General features: G+C 46.0%; 1 protein-coding gene across 1 annotated transcript in view; it reads left to right on the top strand.

Annotated features, from left to right (window-relative positions):
* cdkl1 (cyclin-dependent kinase-like 1 (CDC2-related kinase)) overlaps positions 1-16,445 on the top strand; it is a 54,355-nt gene that overhangs the window by 9,779 nt on the left and 28,131 nt on the right. The window contains exons 3-6 of the mRNA XM_034195021.1: positions 829-950; positions 8,500-8,572; positions 8,957-9,047; positions 9,732-9,932. Coding sequence (XP_034050912.1) covers positions 829-950; positions 8,500-8,572; positions 8,957-9,047; positions 9,732-9,932 — 487 coding nt within the window. The remainder of the gene's footprint in view (positions 1-828; positions 951-8,499; positions 8,573-8,956; positions 9,048-9,731; positions 9,933-16,445) is intronic.

Below are 16,445 nucleotides of genomic sequence, written 5' to 3'. Positions count from 1 at the left end.
TCTCCCCAGTTTTTGCGTTATCAAAGCCAACCACGTGCGTGTGTGTGCGCGCGCGCACACACTCACACACACAGAGGCCACTTCATTATTATAATGTTGATAAAATTAAGGCAATGGGTTTCTTCTCTCATTATTTTCTAATAAAGTTGTCTAATTCAGGATAGTGGGTTTTGTATTCTTAATCTGCATTTGCAGAGTAACTACTAATTAAAACTGTCAAATGTGAGAGCAAAAAGTACAATATTTGCATCTGAGGTGTCGTGGAATCGATGTGTAAAGGGGAAGAATGTAGAAATAGTGTAAAGTACATGTAAATCAAATATAATGCTTGAGTAATAGTATTTAGTTACTCTCTACCACTGCTGGAACAGACTGCTAACAATGTCTGAATCACTCACAGATGTTTTCTTCACAGTAAACTAATATTTTAAGATACCTTTTAAGAACTCTCATAACAGGAAACTGTATTTTATTTTGATGGTTTGTTTTCCCTATAGTTTGTTAGACTCAGTAGTTTTTTTTGTTATCTCCATTCAGATGCATAATTATTATCAAAGGTGTGCTGCTGCTTATGTTGGAGGTTCAATTAGTCATGCAGCCGGCTGCAGGATTCAGGATGGGTTGCCGTGGGCAATGGTGTGTGTGTGTGTGTGTGTGTGTGTGTGTGTGTGTGTGTGTGTGTGTGTGTGGACACCGTCAGTGAGCACAGCACATGTACTTTACAGTTGTCTGTACCGGGTATGTGTATTTTGCTGATAATGTGAACGCTCTTATGAAGGCCACGTGTTCCACTGAGATGTTTGTTTTCGATGCGATGTGTCTCTACAGCAACTGAAACACGCCAACCTGGTGAACCTGATTGAGGTGTTTCGGCGTAAACGGAGGCTACACCTTGTGTTTGAGTACTGTGACCACACAGTCCTCAATGACCTGGACCGATACCCCCGAGGGTGAGTGTGTTAAGCACCACCAAAGTCCCAGAGTGCCATATGTGTGCAGAACCCCCACCCCTTTAAGCTGACCTTAGCCTGAAAGGGCTCTTTTTGAATTTCTGAAATAAGTCACATAACTTACATACCACATTGTGCACTGTACTTTGTGTTATCTCCACAATGCATACATACCGCACCGTGCACTGTACTTTGTGTTATCTCCACAATGCATACATACCGCACCGTGCACTGTACTTTGTGTTATCTCCACAATGCATACATACCGCACCGTGCACTGTACTTTGTGTTATCTCCACAAAGCATACATACCGCACCGTGCACTGTACTTTGTGTTATCTCCACGTTGCATACATACCACACTGTATACTTTGTGTAGTTTCCACATTAGCATACATATCACAGTGTGCACTATACTTTGTGTTAGCTCCACATTGCATGTATACTACACTGTGTACTTTGTGTAGTGTCCACATTAGCATACATATCACAGTGTGCACTATACTTTGTGTTAGCTCCACATTGCATGTATACCACACTGTATACTTTGTGTAGTGTCCACATTAGCATACATATCACAGTGTGCGCTATATTTTGTGTTATCGCCACATTGCATGTATACCACACTGTGTACTCTGTGTAGTGTCCACATTAGTATACATATCACAGTGTGCACTATACTTTGTGTTAGCTCCACATTGCATGTATACTACACTGTGTACTTTGTGTAGTGTCCACATTAGCATACATATCACAGTGTGCACTATACTTTGTGTTAGCTCCACATTGCATGTATACCACACTGTATACTTTGTGTTATCTCCACATTGCATGTATGCCACACCATAAGTTGTACTTTGTCTAATGGCACAGTGCTCGTCTCCCAGCAAAATGACCTGGACCTTATGGAATGTTTACAGTGGGGCTGTTCCTGAGGGGTTCTGGGGCTCTTTTGGCTGACTCACATTTTATAGGGAGTGCTTTGCCCCTCCCCTCAGACACTGGGCTCAGTGGATAGAAGGGGTGGAGTTTTGTTATTGATTGCCAACCACAAGGCTCAATTTAGCCATTTCCGTGGTAACACTGATAGATGGTTCCTGAACCAACAAAGCCTGTGTGTTGAGCGTCTGGCTTCACAACAGGAACATCAGGACTGCTCGCTAGTACACAGAATGAGAATTTAAAACTACATAAGGGAAGTACTTTCCTGTAACAAGGAAAAGTTACTGTACCACAGTATATTTAAACTGAAATTGCAAACCTCTAGGTTTAATTTGAGAGTAATTCTATAAATCAGGCAAACTGTATAAGAATTATTGCACTTTTTAAAAATGTTTACATAAGCCCCTGTTTGTAAAAGGCCGCATGTAATTAGAAAAACCGGACTAATCATAAACTAATTTTTAAATCCTTTGTTGTCAGTGTGGTTTCTTTGCACGGTTTCTGTTTCTGTGTTTAGTTGGTGCTTGGAGCCTTTTACATTCAAATAATGCTCAGTTCATGTGATTGACTTTGCAGAACATTAAAATCTTTTGCATTTATTTGCATTAAAAAATAAGTAAGGATCTTAAAAATGTAAACTTTTGAAGTGAGCCTGTTCAAATCTAAAATACCATATAGTAAAAAGCTAAAAAGGCTGTAAAAGTGATCATTTAGTTGTGGTATATCAAAGGTATGTTATTTGAATGACTTTGGAAGCACAGGATTATTGGGAATGTAATAGACTAGTGGCTGGAGCAGTGGGATTGTAACCAGAGGATCCTCAGTTTACTTCCCACTAAAATATGAAAATCTCTAAGGTGCCCTTGAGCAAGATCCTTCACCCCCAATTTTCTCCACACACACTAACAGTGCTATGAACATGAGGGTGCTTTGAAAGTGTGCATCAGATGGAAAAAAAAAAAAAAAAGCAAGAGAAATGCAGTCTATTTAATGGATTCAGTCAGTGGGTTTGCAAAATTTCCATAACTAACACGATTTAAAAATATACTGCATATTCAACTCTGAAATGTTGGCTTCTGATATATAACCCCTGGCAAAAAATTATGGAATCACTGGCCTCAGAGGATGTTCATTCAGTTGTTTAATTTTGTAGAAAAAAAGCAGATCACAGACATGACACAAAACTAAAGTCATTTCAAATGGCAACTTTCTGGCTTTAAGAAACACTATAAGAAATCAAGAAAAAAAGCTTGTGGCAGTCAGTAACGGTTACTTTTTTAGACCAAGCAGAGGAAAAAAATATGGAATCACTCAATTCTGAGGAAAAAATTATGGAATCACCCTGTAAATTTTCATCCCCAAAACTAACACCTGCATCATATCAGATCTGCTCGTTAGTCTGCATCTAAAAAGGAGTGAACACACCTTGGAGAGCTGTTGCACCAAGTGGACTGACATGAATCATGGCTCCAACACGAGAGATGTCAATTGAAACAAAGGAGAGGATTATCAAACTCTTAAAAGAGAGTAAATCATCACGCAATGTTGCAAAAGATGTTGGTTGTTCACAGTCAGCTGTGTCTAAACTCAGGACCAAATACAAACAACATGAGAAGGTTGTTAAAGGCAAACATACTGGTAGACCAAGGAAGACATCAAAGCGTCAAGACAGAAAACTTAAAGCAATATGTCTCAAAAATTGAAAAATGTACAACAAAACAAATGAGGAACGAATGGGAGGAAACTGGAGTCAACGTCTGTGACCGAACTGTAAGAAACCGCCTAAAGGAAATGGGATTTACATACAGAAAAGCTAAACGAAAGGCATCATTAACACCTAAACAGAAAAAAACAAGGTTACAATGGGCTAAGGAAAAGCAGTTGTGGACTGTGGATGACTGGATGAAAGTCATATTCAGTGATGAATCTCAAATCTGCATTTGGCAAGGTGATGATGCTGTAACTTTTGTTTGGTGCCTTTCCAATGAGATTTATAAAGATGACTGCCTGAAAAGAACATGTAAATTTCCACAGTCATTGATGATATGGGGCTGCATGTCAGGTAAAGGCACTGGGGAGATGGCTGTCATTACATCATCAATAAATGCACAAGTTTATGTTGATATTTTGGACAATTGAAAGGATGTTTGGGGATGATGAAATCATTTTTCAAGATGATAATGCATCTTGCCATAGAGCAAAAACTGCAAAAACATTCCTTGCAAAAAGACACATAGGGTTAATGTCATGGCATAGGGTCAATGTCAATGAGCAGATCTGATTTGATGCAGGTGTTAATTTGGGGGATGAAAATTTACAGGGTGATTCCATTTTTCCTCAGAATTGAGTGATTCCATATTTTTTTCCTCTGCTTGGTCTAAAAAAGTAACCGTTACTGACTGCCACAATCTTTTTTTCTTGATTTCTTATGGTGTTTCTTAAAGCCAGAAAGTTGCCATTTGAAATGACTTTAGTTTTGTGTCATGTCTGTGATCTGCTTTTTTTCTACAAAATTAAACAACTGAATGAACATCCTCTGAGGCCGGTGATTCCATAATTTTTGCCAGGGGTTGTATATAGATGAGGACCAGTTTATATGTATATCTATTTATGTGTGTGTGTGTGTGTCAAGTAGTACGCTTGTTGTTTTCATGTGATTCATGAAGCCTTGTAGCTGGTGGCTATTATCAGGGTCCTGGTGGCCACTAACTCCACTGTTGTTTGAATCATATGATATTGCACAGGGACATCCTCACTCTCCATCTAGTGTCAGGGTCCCGGTGGTTAGTGTCAGGGTCACTGTGGCTAGTGTCAGGGTCCTGGTAGTTATTGTCAGGTTCTGGGTGGTTAGTGCCAGGGACTCTGTGACTAGTGTGAGAGTAATGGTGGCTAGTGCGAGGGTCTCTGTGGCTAGTGTCAGGGTCCTGGTGGCTAGTGTCTGGGTCTCTGTGACTAGTGTTAGGGTCCTGGTGGTCCTGGCTAGTGTCAGGATTTTTGTGGCTAGTGTCAGGGTCCTGGTGGTTAGTGTCAGGGTCACTGTGACTATTGTCAGGGTCCTGGTGGTTAGTGTCAGGGTCACTGTGACTATTGTCAGGGTCCTGGTGGTTAGTGTCAGGATTTCTGTGGCTAGTGTCAGGGTCCTGGTGGCTTGTGTCATGTTCTGGGTGGTTAGTGCCAGGGTCTCTGTGTCTAGTGTGAGGGTCTCTGTGGCTAGTGTCAGGTTCCTGGTGGCTAGTGTCAGGTTCCTGGTGGCTAGTGTCAGGGTCCTGGTGGCTAGTGTCTGGGTCTCTGTGACTAGTTTCAGGGTCCTGGTGGTTAGTGTCAGGGTCTCGGTGGCTTGCTGTGGCGAGTGGTTAGTGTCCGGGTCTCGGTGGCTTGCTGTGGGGAGTGGTTAGTGTCCGGATCTCGGTGGCTTGCTGTGGCTAGTGTTAGGATCCTCGTGGTTAGTGTCAGGGTCTCGGTGGCTTGCTGTGGCGAGTGGTTAGTGTCCAGGTCTCGGTGGCTTGCTGTGGCTAGTATCAGGTTCCTGGTGGTACTGTCAGGGTCTCTGTGGTTAGTGTCAGGGTCCTGGTGGCTAGTGTCAGGGTCACTGTGGCTAGTGTTGGGGTTCGGGTGGCTAGTGTCAGGATTTCTGTGGCTAATGTCAGGGTCCTGGTGGTTAGTGTCTGGGTCCCCCGGTGGCTTGTGTCAGGTTCTGGGTGGTTAGTGCCAGGGTCTCTGTGACTAGTGTGAGGGCCCTGGTGGCTAGTGTGAGGGTCTCTGTGGTTAGTGTCAGGGTCCTGGTGGTTAGTGTCAGGGTCCTGGTGGCTAGTCTCTGAGCCTCTGACTAGTGTCAGGGTCCTAGCGGTTACTGTCAGGGTCTGTGTGGCTAGTGTCAGGGTCCTGGTGGTTCGTGTCAGGGTTCTGGTGGTTCGTGTCAGGGTCTTGGTGGCTTGTTGTGGCTAGTGTCGAGGTTCTGGTGGTTACTGTCACGGTCTCTGCGGCTAGTGTCAGGGTCCCGGTGATTAGTGTCAGAGTTTCTGTGGCTAGTGTCAGGGTCCTGGTGGTTAGTGTCAGGGTTTCCGTGGCTTTCTGTGGCTCGTGTCCGGGCCCTGGTGGTTAGTGTCAGGGTCCCGGTGGTTAGTGTCAGTGTCCTGGAGGCTAGTGTCAGGGTCCTGGTGGCTAGTGTCAGGATCCCGGTGGTTAGTGTCAGGGTGTCTGTGGCTAGTGTCAGGGTCCCCATGGCTTGCTGTGGCTAGTGTCAGGGTTCTGGTGGTTAATGTCAGGATCCCAGTGGTTAATGTCAGGATCCCAGTGGTTAATGTCAGGGTCCCGGTGGCTAGTGTCAGGGTCCTGGTGGCTAGTGTCAGGGTCCTGGTGGCTAGTGTCAGGGTCTCCATGGCTTGCTGTGGCTAGTGTCGGGGTCCTAGTGGTTACTGTCAGGGTTTCTGTGGCTAGTGTCAGGGTCCTGGTGGTTAGTGTCATAGTCTCCATGGCTTGCTGTGGTTTGTGTCAGGGTCCCGGTGGTTAGTGTCAGGATCCTGGTAGTTAGTGTCAGGGTCTCCGTGGCTTGCTGTGGCTCGTGTTGGGGTCCTGGTGGTTACTGTCAGGGTCTGTGTGGCTAGTGTCAGGGTCCTAGTGGTTACTGTCAGGGTCTCTGTGGCTAGTGTCAGGGTCCCAGTGGTTGGTGTCAGGATCCTGGTGGCTAGTGTCAGGGTCCCCATGGCTTGCTGTGGCTAATGTCAGGGTTCTGGTGGTTAATGTCAGGATTCCAGTGGTTAATGTCAGGGTCCTGGTGGTTAGTGTCAAGGTTTCTGTGGCTTGCTGTGGCTAGTGTCAGAGTCCTGGTGGTTAATGTAAGGATCCCAGTGGTTAGTGTCAGGGTCCTGGTGGTTAGTGTCAGGCTCTCCATGGCTTGCTGTGGCTAGTTTCGGGGTCCTGGTGGTTACTGTCAGGGTCTTTGTGCCTAGTGTCAGGGTCCTGGTGGCTAGTGTCAGGGTCCCGATGGTTAGTGTCAGGGTCCCGGTGGTTACTGTCAGGGTCTCTGTGCCTATAGTGTCAGGGTGTCTGTGGCTAGTGTCAGGGTCCCCATGGCTTGCTGTGGCTAGTGTCAGGGTTCTGGTGGTTAATGTCAGGATCCCAGTGGTTAATGTCAGGATCCCAGTGGTTAATGTCAGGGTCCCGGTGGTTAGTGTCAGGGTCCTGGTGGCTAGTGTCAGGGTCCTGGTGGCTAGTGTCAGGGTCTCCATGGCTTGCTGTGGCTAGTGTCGGGGTCCTAGTGGTTACTGTCAGGGTTTCTGTGGCTAGTGTCAGAGTCCTGGTGGTTAGTGTCATAGTCTCCATGGCTTGCTGTGGTTTGTGTCAGGGTCCCGGTGGTTAGTGTCAGGATCCTGGTAGTTAGTGTCAGGGTCTCCGTGGCTTGCTGTGGCTCGTGTTGGGGTCCTGGTGGTTACTGTCAGGGTCTGTGTGGCTAGTGTCAGGGTCCTAGTGGTTACTGTCAGGGTCTCTGTGGCTAGTGTCAGGGTCCCAGTGGTTGGTGTCAGGATCCTGGTGGCTAGTGTCAGGGTCCCCATGGCTTGCTGTGGCTAATGTCAGGGTTCTGGTGGTTAATGTCAGGATCCCAGTGGTTAATGTCAGGGTCCTGGTGGTTAGTGTCAAGGTTTCTGTGGCTTGCTGTGGCTAGTGTCAGAGTCCTGGTGGTTAATGTAAGGATCCCAGTGGTTAGTGTCAGGGTCCTGGTGGTTAGTGTCAGGCTCTCCATGGCTTGCTGTGGCTAGTTTCGGGGTCCTGGTGGTTACTGTCAGGGTCTTTGTGCCTAGTGTCAGGGTCCTGGTGGCTAGTGTCAGGGTCCCGATGGTTAGTGTCAGGGTCCCGGTGGTTACTGTCAGGGTCTCTGTGCCTATAGTGTCAGGGTCCTGGTGGCTAGTGTCACGGTCTTGGTGGCTTGCTGTGGTTACTGTCAGGGTCTCTGTGGCTCCTGTCAGGGTCCCGGTGGCTAGTGTCAGGTTTCTGGTAGTTAGCATCAGGGTCCTGGTGGCTAGTGTCAGGGTCTCTCTGGTTAGTGTCAGGGTCCTGGTGGTTAGTGTCAGGCTCTCCATGGCTTGCTGTGGCTAGTTTCGGGGTCCTGGTGGTTACTGTCAGGGTCTTTGTGCCTAGTGTCAGGGTCCTGGTGGCTAGTGTCAGGGTCCCGATGGTTAGTGTCAGGCTCTCCATGGCTTGCTGTGGCTAGTTTCGGGGTCCTGGTGGTTACTGTCAGGGTCTCTGTGCCTATAGTGTCAGGGTCCTGGTGGCTAGTGTCACGGTCTTGGTGGCTTGCTGTGGTTACTGTCAGGGTCTCTGTGGCTCCTGTCAGGGTCCCGGTGGCTAGTGTCAGGTTTCTGGTAGTTAGCATCAGGGTCCTGGTGGCTAGTGTCAGGGTCTCTCTGGTTAGTGTCAGGGTCCCAGTGGTTAGCGTCAGGGTCTCGGTGGCTAGTGCTGGGTTCCTGGTGGCCACTAAGTCCACTGTTGTTTCAGTCATGTGATACTGCTCAGGTGCATCCTCATTCTCCATTCCACTGATTTTTCTATCAGATAATGCTTTATGCTGTCATGATGAACCTCTCCTCTTAATCTCTTTCTGGTTTTGCAGTGTTCCAGAACCCCTTGTTAAAAGTATAACCTGGCAGACATTACAAGCTGTTAACTTCTGTCACAAACAAAATGTAAGTCACTTGTTTTTACTCTGTGTGGTATTTCTTCTTTCTAACTTTTTTTAAATTCTAAATGCTAACTCTTTCTGCAAGTTTTAATAACATTTTTAGATATCAAACCCTCTCCTCTTCCTGCTTTAAAGCCCTCTGATCTCTTTCCTGTTCCAGCTCCCACGATCCTTTTCTTTTTACAAGAATTCTTTCTCCTTGGCTGGTCAGCAGTTAACGTGTCACTTAGACACAACAAACTCTACTATTTAAACTGATGACAGGAGGTTCAGAAGTCACTGACATCCTTTTCAGAGCCTGTGTCTCATAATCACGAGAATCTTGTTTGTTTGTTTGGTTTTTGCCTTTGAGAATCACGTAGGATGATTTTTGTTGTTGTACTGACAGTGCATTCACAGAGACGTCAAGCCGGAAAATATTCTCATCACCAAACACCAGGTCATCAAGCTCTGTGACTTCGGCTTTGCCAGGATACTCAGTAAGTTGTAACTTTATCCACTTTAAACATTCATCTTTGACAGCGCCACCTGGTGGACAGTAATGTCTTGTTATGGGCAAATATTAACTTGTCTTATTATATATGTTTTGCACACAAAGGTTTCATCAATCTGAATTAACATCTGCAGCTCCTTCAGTGAAAAATGCAAATAACTAGTGATTAGGCCCCACCCACTTCTGTCATACTGGACTGCTCAAAATGGGCTGGGCTGCATTTTATTTTATTTTATTTTTTATTTAGGCTGCAGGAAGTCAAGCTCATAAATTGGACATGCATCACCTGATATCATGAACATATTACAAAGAAAAACATTGGATTCAGTGGAGTGAACCATCAGATCTTTAAACACAGTTGAGATGTTTGGCTAAAAGGAATCATGTAGCCGCTGGGCAAGTGGTGGTTAAAGAGGCATTCTGGTACCCAGAGGCTCCTTGGTTCAAACCCTTATCAAACTGGAAAATTTCTCACAGCCCTTGGGAAGGACCTTATCTCCAAGTTGCTCCTGATTTGCAGTTGAGCATCTTGCATAGCAACACTCTGACATCACTGTGAATGTGAGGCATCACTGTAAAGTGCTTTGAGCATGAAAATGTACTATAAATGCAGTCCATTTCTTTGACCATTATACAGTTATTCTATTTTCTTTGACACATTTATTGTCAGCGGGTCCATGTGACGTCTACACGGACTACGTTGCGACCCGTTGGTACCGGGCTCCTGAGCTGCTGGTGGGAGACACCCAGTACGGCCCCCCTGTGGATGTGTGGGCAATCGGCTGCGTGTTTGCTGAGCTGCTGTCTGGGATTCCTTTGTGGCCCGGGAAGTCTGACATGGACCAGCTGTACCTGATCAGAAAAACTCTGGGTAAACACGCTCTTAGTTCACAGTAATTATTGTAGGAAGTCTCACTTCATTCGTACTGCACTCAGTACTTTGCTTCAGTGAGTAAAAGTCCTATTCAATAATTGTTCCATCCACCAGCTAAACCAGCTGTTTCTAATTAGTTCAGCTGTTTAGGCAGGTAGACGAACTAATGGCCCGGTCACACAGCATGGACGAAGGGCAACGAAGCCCAAACGAAACAAGAAATCTGGACTTTCTTTGACTTTCGTTGGCATCGTTTAACCTTTGCGCAGCTTCGTTCCTGCAGCTGGCATTTTGTCACGATTTTTAAACTGTCGAGAAATCTGAAGGAATGTCGTTGAAAACCTCAATTCGTCCATATTTTGTTTTGCTGTCGTTCTTGACGGTTTTCTTATCGTTTGCTTAGTTTTTATAACGTTAGCATTTCGTTAGACTTTGTTCGACCAGCTGAACGTTTTCATACAATACAGAAGCTGGTTTGTAAGCACTGCTGTGGAGGAGAGATGCAGGTCCTCCGTGGGTAGTGGTGGTGTGTGGTGTGGGGCTTCTGCCGCTGCGTGTGATGGGGCGAGTGCGGCTGCTGTCATGCTGTGGTGCTGGCCGGCCAGGAAGAATTTGTCGGCCTCTTCCGCCAGCACATCGCAGTCCATGATCGTGGTGTTGGCCAGCGCTGCGCCCACCTGAGGGGGGAGTTGCTGCACAAAAAGTCCGTCCAGTGTCCTCTCAGGAGCTGCAGCATTCTGTCCATGAACTCTGAAGGGCTTGCTGTCCTCCAGCCCATGCAGAGAGAAGAGCCTGCTGGCCCGTTCAGTGTCTGACAATTCTAAGGTTTTGAGGAGGTGACCCTTGATGGCTGTGTATTTGTTTGCAGCAGGGGGACTTTGCAGGAGCATGATCAGCCTCATTGCCTAGGAGCTGCTGAGGGCCGACACGACGTAATAATATTTTGTGTCGTCTGCAGTGATCTCTGAGCGAACTGCGCCTTGGTTTGTGCAAACCAGGCGGCAGTTTACAGAAGCGTGACTTTGAGCATGAAGTGTGAACAGGTTTCACCAGCAGCGAACATTCGCGTGTGAACAGCTTTGATCCACAGAGGTGTGACATATAAAAACAGAAAACCCAGTGTGATCACAAATGGCTGCATTATTTCTGAACAATGTTTCAGTCACTGAATTATGTACGAGACAGTCTTTTTGTGCGCGCATGTATGTGCATGTGCGCTACAACACATCCAAACACTGAATGCATTCATCAAGAGTGAATTAGCTGGATAGAAGGTGACACGCGTGTGTGTGTGGCTGATCCACGCATGCAGCACCTGTGCGTCGTGATCAGAACTGGTAATCGAACCTGCGCGTGCGACTGCTTGATCGCACAACCGCAGTGCCCGGTGATCAGAAACACCGGGTTTTGAAAAAAGGCAGAGAGAGAGAGAGGCAGCACTATCTCTCTCTCTTTCTCTCTCTCCCCCTCTTCTTCCCCCCCTCTCTCTTTCTCTCTCCCCCCTCGTCTCCCCCCCCCTCTCTTCCCCCCCCCCCCCCCCCCCCCCTTCTCCCCCGTCTCGCTCTCAATGCTGAACAAGAAACTGGAAGTTTAAGTTTGCTTGTGAGTTTAAATGGCAATATTTTCTTCTTTTTTTGGGGGGGGGCACATGGCTCTGAACTTTGCAGTCTGATGTTCCCAGCCCTGGCTAGGAAGCAGTGTGTCCCACTGTACATCTGGAAAAGTGAGTGTCGTTTGCTTTAACCGTTTTGAGAACAGAGCGCATTTCTACAATGCAAAAAAAAAAAACGTAGGCAGGAGTGTGGGCTAACGCTACATGCGATAGGACACATACATTAAAAGGAAATATACGCAGCTGCAAGCAAATCTACGAACGTAACACATGCAAAAAATGCTGAGTACATGTGCATTTCGGGCGTACAGACAGCGATTAAAGTTTTGTTATTTGAGAGATTTGAGAAATATTTGCCGTGTTTAGAGTGTGTATTATTTGGTGGAGTATTTAGCGTGTGTGGTTAGTGTGGTGGTGTTTTTTTTTTTTTGTAAAAATAAGGCATCTTATAAATGTTGAGCAAGCGCTTCTTTTTTTTTTTTTTTTTGAATTGGAGCAAGACAGAGCGCGCAGTGCGTCATCAGAGTCTGAACCAGACAGTGAGGAATCTGATGATGAAGGAGATGATCCCTCTTTGTTCTGGATGGGCAACCAGAGCAGGTGGATCCACCAATGTGTGCATCCCAGCACTGAGTCCTGGGACGCAGAGCAGGATCCAGACACACACTGCTCCAGCAGTGGCTCCAGGGCGCATTTCATTTAAAGCATCGAGGTCAACGTTAGCTTCGGTTTCGTTTTGTTCCTCTTTCATTCCTTTTGCGCTCTTGATTCACAGGCTATTCAGTGATGGGAAAAGTGAAAGCTCATTCGTCCACCTTTTCTTGACGATTTGTGACTTTGTGGCTTTTTTCCCTTCATTCAGCTGTAGTCGTATGCCGTGTGACCGGGCCTTAATCAGTGAAATCACCTATTTTAGGTCCACAGGAAAAAGCAAAAAATAGTAAGATGTGTACTCGCTGAAGCTGGGGTTACCAACCTCTAACTCTGCTTTTCTAATTGAATTCAATGCATTTACCCTCAGTTTGGTTCTTTAGACTTTTATTTTCTATTTACTAATTTATTAATTTAATTAGCTTATAATGCGCCAAATCACAGCAAAAGCCATCTCAAGGCGCCTTACATAAACAAGTCAACATAAAATTGAATAAATATTAAAAATGAATAAAAAAAATTCAAATACATAAATAAAAACAGAAGTAAAGAATAAAACAAATAAAAATAAAAACTATCCATAAGAAAGAATAAAAATAGGTTTTGAGTCTTGACCTAAAAATGTCCACGGACTCAGACTGCCTCACAGTCGCAGGAAGACTGTTCCACAGGGTGGGTGCACGATACGAAAAAGCTCTTTGACCTGCTGACTTCTTCTCACCCTGGGAACACAGAGAAGTCCCACATCCTGCGACTGCAAGCCCGGGCCGGCAACGTAGAGTTCCACCAGATCAGCCAAATAAGATGGCGCCAGTCCATGAACAACCCTATAAGTCAATAGCAAAACCTTAAAATCTGCTTTCACAGAGACGGAGCCAGTGCGAAGATGCCAAAATGGGTGTGATATGTTCAGACCTTCTGCTACGTGTCAGAAGTCTGGCGGCAGCGTTCTGAGCCAGCTGAAGACCCCTAATGCTTTATTTACTAGAAAATAAAAGTCTCCTACCATGGCCCTACTCTCTGGAATGATCTACCTGCAGCTATAGGGCAGTCAACATGGTGGAGACTTTTAAATCAAGATTGAAGACCCGCTTTTAGACTGTCTTATCGTTAATTTATTCTGTTTTTATGTTTGCCTTGTAATTTCTTTTTATTCTACTATGTTTTACCTTTTATTGTGCCCTTTTTGATTTTAATCCACTTTGTGCTGAAGCTTGTGGCAGTCAGTAACGGTTACTTTTTTAGACCAAGCAGAGGAAAAAAATATGGAATCACTCAATTCTGAGGAAAAAATTATGGAATCACCCTGTAAATTTTCATCCCCAAAACTAACACCTGCATCATATCAGATCTGCTCGTTAGTCTGCATCTAAAAAGGAGTGAACACACCTTGGAGAGCTGTTGCACAAAGTGGACTGACATGAATCATGGCTCCAACACGAGAGATGTCAATTGAAACAAAGGAGAGGATTATCAAACTCTTAAAAGAGAGTAAATCATCACGCAATGTTGCAAAAGATGTTGGTTGTTCACAGTCAGCTGTGTCTAAACTCAGGACCAAATACAAACAACATGAGAAGGTTGTTAAAGGCAAACATACTGGTAGACCAAGGAAGACATCAAAGCGTCAAGACAGAAAACTTAAAGCAATATGTCTCAAAAATTGAAAAATGTACAACAAAACAAATGAGGAACGAATGGGAGGAAACTGGAGTCAACGTCTGTGACCGAACTGTAAGAAACCGCCTAAAGGAAATGGGATTTACATACAGAAAAGCTAAACGAAAGGCATCATTAACACCTAAACAGAAAAAAACAAGGTTACAATGGGCTAAGGAAAAGCAGTTGTGGACTGTGGATGACTGGATGAAAGTCATATTCAGTGATGAATCTCAAATCTGCATTTGGCAAGGTGATGATGCTGTAACTTTTGTTTGGTGCCTTTCCAATGAGATTTATAAAGATGACTGCCTGAAAAGAACATGTAAATTTCCACAGTCATTGATGATATGGGGCTGCATGTCAGGTAAAGGCACTGGGGAGATGGCTGTCATTACATCATCAATAAATGCACAAGTTTATGTTGATATTTGGACAATTGAAAGGATGTTGGGGATGATGAAATCATTTTCAAGATGATAATGCATCTTGCCATAGAGCAAAAACTGCAAAAACATTCCTTGCAAAAAGACACATAGGGTTAATGTCATGGCATAGGGTCAATGTCAATGAGCAGATCTGATTTGATGCAGGTGTTAATTTGGGGGATGAAAATTTACAGGGTGATTCCATTTTTCCTCAGAATTGAGTGATTCCATATTTTTTTCCTCTGCTTGGTCTAAAAAAGTAACCGTTACTGACTGCCACAATCTTTTTTCTTGATTTCTTATGGTGTTTCTTAAAGCCAGAAAGTTGCCATTTGAAATGACTTTAGTTTTGTGTCATGTCTGTGATCTGCTTTTTTTCTACAAAATTAAACAACTGAATGAACATCCTCTGAGGCCGGTGATTCCATAATTTTGCCAGGGGTTGTATAGTTGAGGACCAGTTTATATGTATATCTATTTATGTGTGTGTGTGTGTGTCAAGTAGTACGCTTGTTGTTTTCATGTGATTCATGAAGCCTTGTAGCTGGTGGCTATTATCAGGGTCCTGGTGGCCACTAACTCCACTGTTGTTTGAATCATATGATATTGCACAGGGACAGTCCTCACTCTCCATCTAGTGTCAGGGTCCCGGTGGTTAGTGTCAGGGTCACTGTGGCTAGTGTCAGGGTCCTGGTAGTTATTGTCAGGTTCTGGGTGGTTAGTGCCAGGGACTCTGTGACTAGTGTGAGAGTAATGGTGGCTAGTGCGAGGGTCTCTGTGGCTAGTGTCAGGGTCCTGGTGGCTAGTGTCTGGGTCTCTGTGACTAGTGTTAGGGTCCTGGTGGTCCTGGCTAGTGTCAGGATTTTTGTGGCTAGTGTCAGGGTCCTGGTGGTTAGTGTCAGGGTCACTGTGACTATTGTCAGGGTCCTGGTGGTTAGTGTCAGGGTCACTGTGACTATTGTCAGGGTCCTGGTGGTTAGTGTCAGGATTTCTGTGGCTAGTGTCAGGGTCCTGGTGGCTTGTGTCATGTTCTGGGTGGTTAGTGCCAGGGTCTCTGTGTCTAGTGTGAGGGTCTCTGTGGCTAGTGTCAGGTTCCTGGTGCTAGTGTCAGGTTCCTGGTGGCTAGTGTCAGGGTCCTGGTGGCTAGTGTCTGGTCTCTGTGACTAGTTTCAGGGTCCTGGTGGTTAGTGTCAGGGTCTCGGTGGCTTGCTGTGGCGAGTGGTTAGTGTCCGGGTCTCGGTGGCTTGCTGTGGGGAGTGGTTAGTGTCCGGATCTCGGTGGCTTGCTGTGGCTAGTGTTAGGATCCTCGTGGTTAGTGTCAGGGTCTCGGTGGCTTGCTGTGGCGAGTGGTTAGTGTCCAGGTCTCGGTGGCTTGCTGTGGCTAGTATCAGGTTCCTGGTGGTACTGTCAGGGTCTCTGTGGCTAGTGTCAGGGTCCTGGTGGCTAGTGTCAGGTCACTGTGGCTAGTGTTGGGGTTCGGGTGGCTAGTGTCAGGATTTCTGTGGCTAATGTCAGGGTCCTGGTGGTTAGTGTCTGGGTCCCCCGGTGGCTTGTGTCAGGTTCTGGGTGGTTAGTGCCAGGGTCTCTGTGACTAGTGTGAGGGCCCTGGTGGCTAGTGTGAGGGTCTCTGTGGTTAGTGTCAGGGTCCTGGTGGTTAGTGTCAGGGTCCTGGTGGCTAGTCTCTGAGCCTCTGACTAGTGTCAGGGTCCTAGCGTTACTGTCAGGGTCTGTGTGGCTAGTGTCAGGGTCCTGGTGGTTCGTGTCAGGGTTCTGGTGGTTCGTGTCAGGGTCTTGGTGGCTTGTTGTGGCTAGTGTCGAGGTTCTGGTGGTTACTGTCACGGTCTCTGCGGCTAGTGTCAGGGTCCCGGTGATTAGTGTCAGAGTTTCTGTGGCTAGTGTCAGGGTCCTGGTGGTTAGTGTCAGGGTTTCCGTGGCTTTCTGTGGCTCGTGTCCGGGCCCTGGTGGTTAGTGTCAGGGTCCCGGTGGTTAGTGTCAGTGTCCTGGAGGCTAGTGTCAGGGTCCTGGTGGCTAGTGTCAGGATCCCGGTGGTTAGTGTCAGGGTCCTGGTGGCTAGTGTCAGGGTCCCCATGGCTTGCTGTGGCTAGTGTCAGGGTTCTGGTGGTTAATGTCAGGATCCCAGTGGTTAATGTCAGGATCCCA

Source organism: Thalassophryne amazonica, chromosome 19 (genome assembly GCF_902500255.1).
Source record: "Thalassophryne amazonica chromosome 19, fThaAma1.1, whole genome shotgun sequence".
NCBI classification, from domain to species: Eukaryota; Metazoa; Chordata; class Actinopteri; order Batrachoidiformes; family Batrachoididae; genus Thalassophryne; species Thalassophryne amazonica.
The sequence above is the reverse complement of the archived record's forward strand: the minus strand, read 5'-3'. Positions and strand labels throughout refer to the sequence as shown.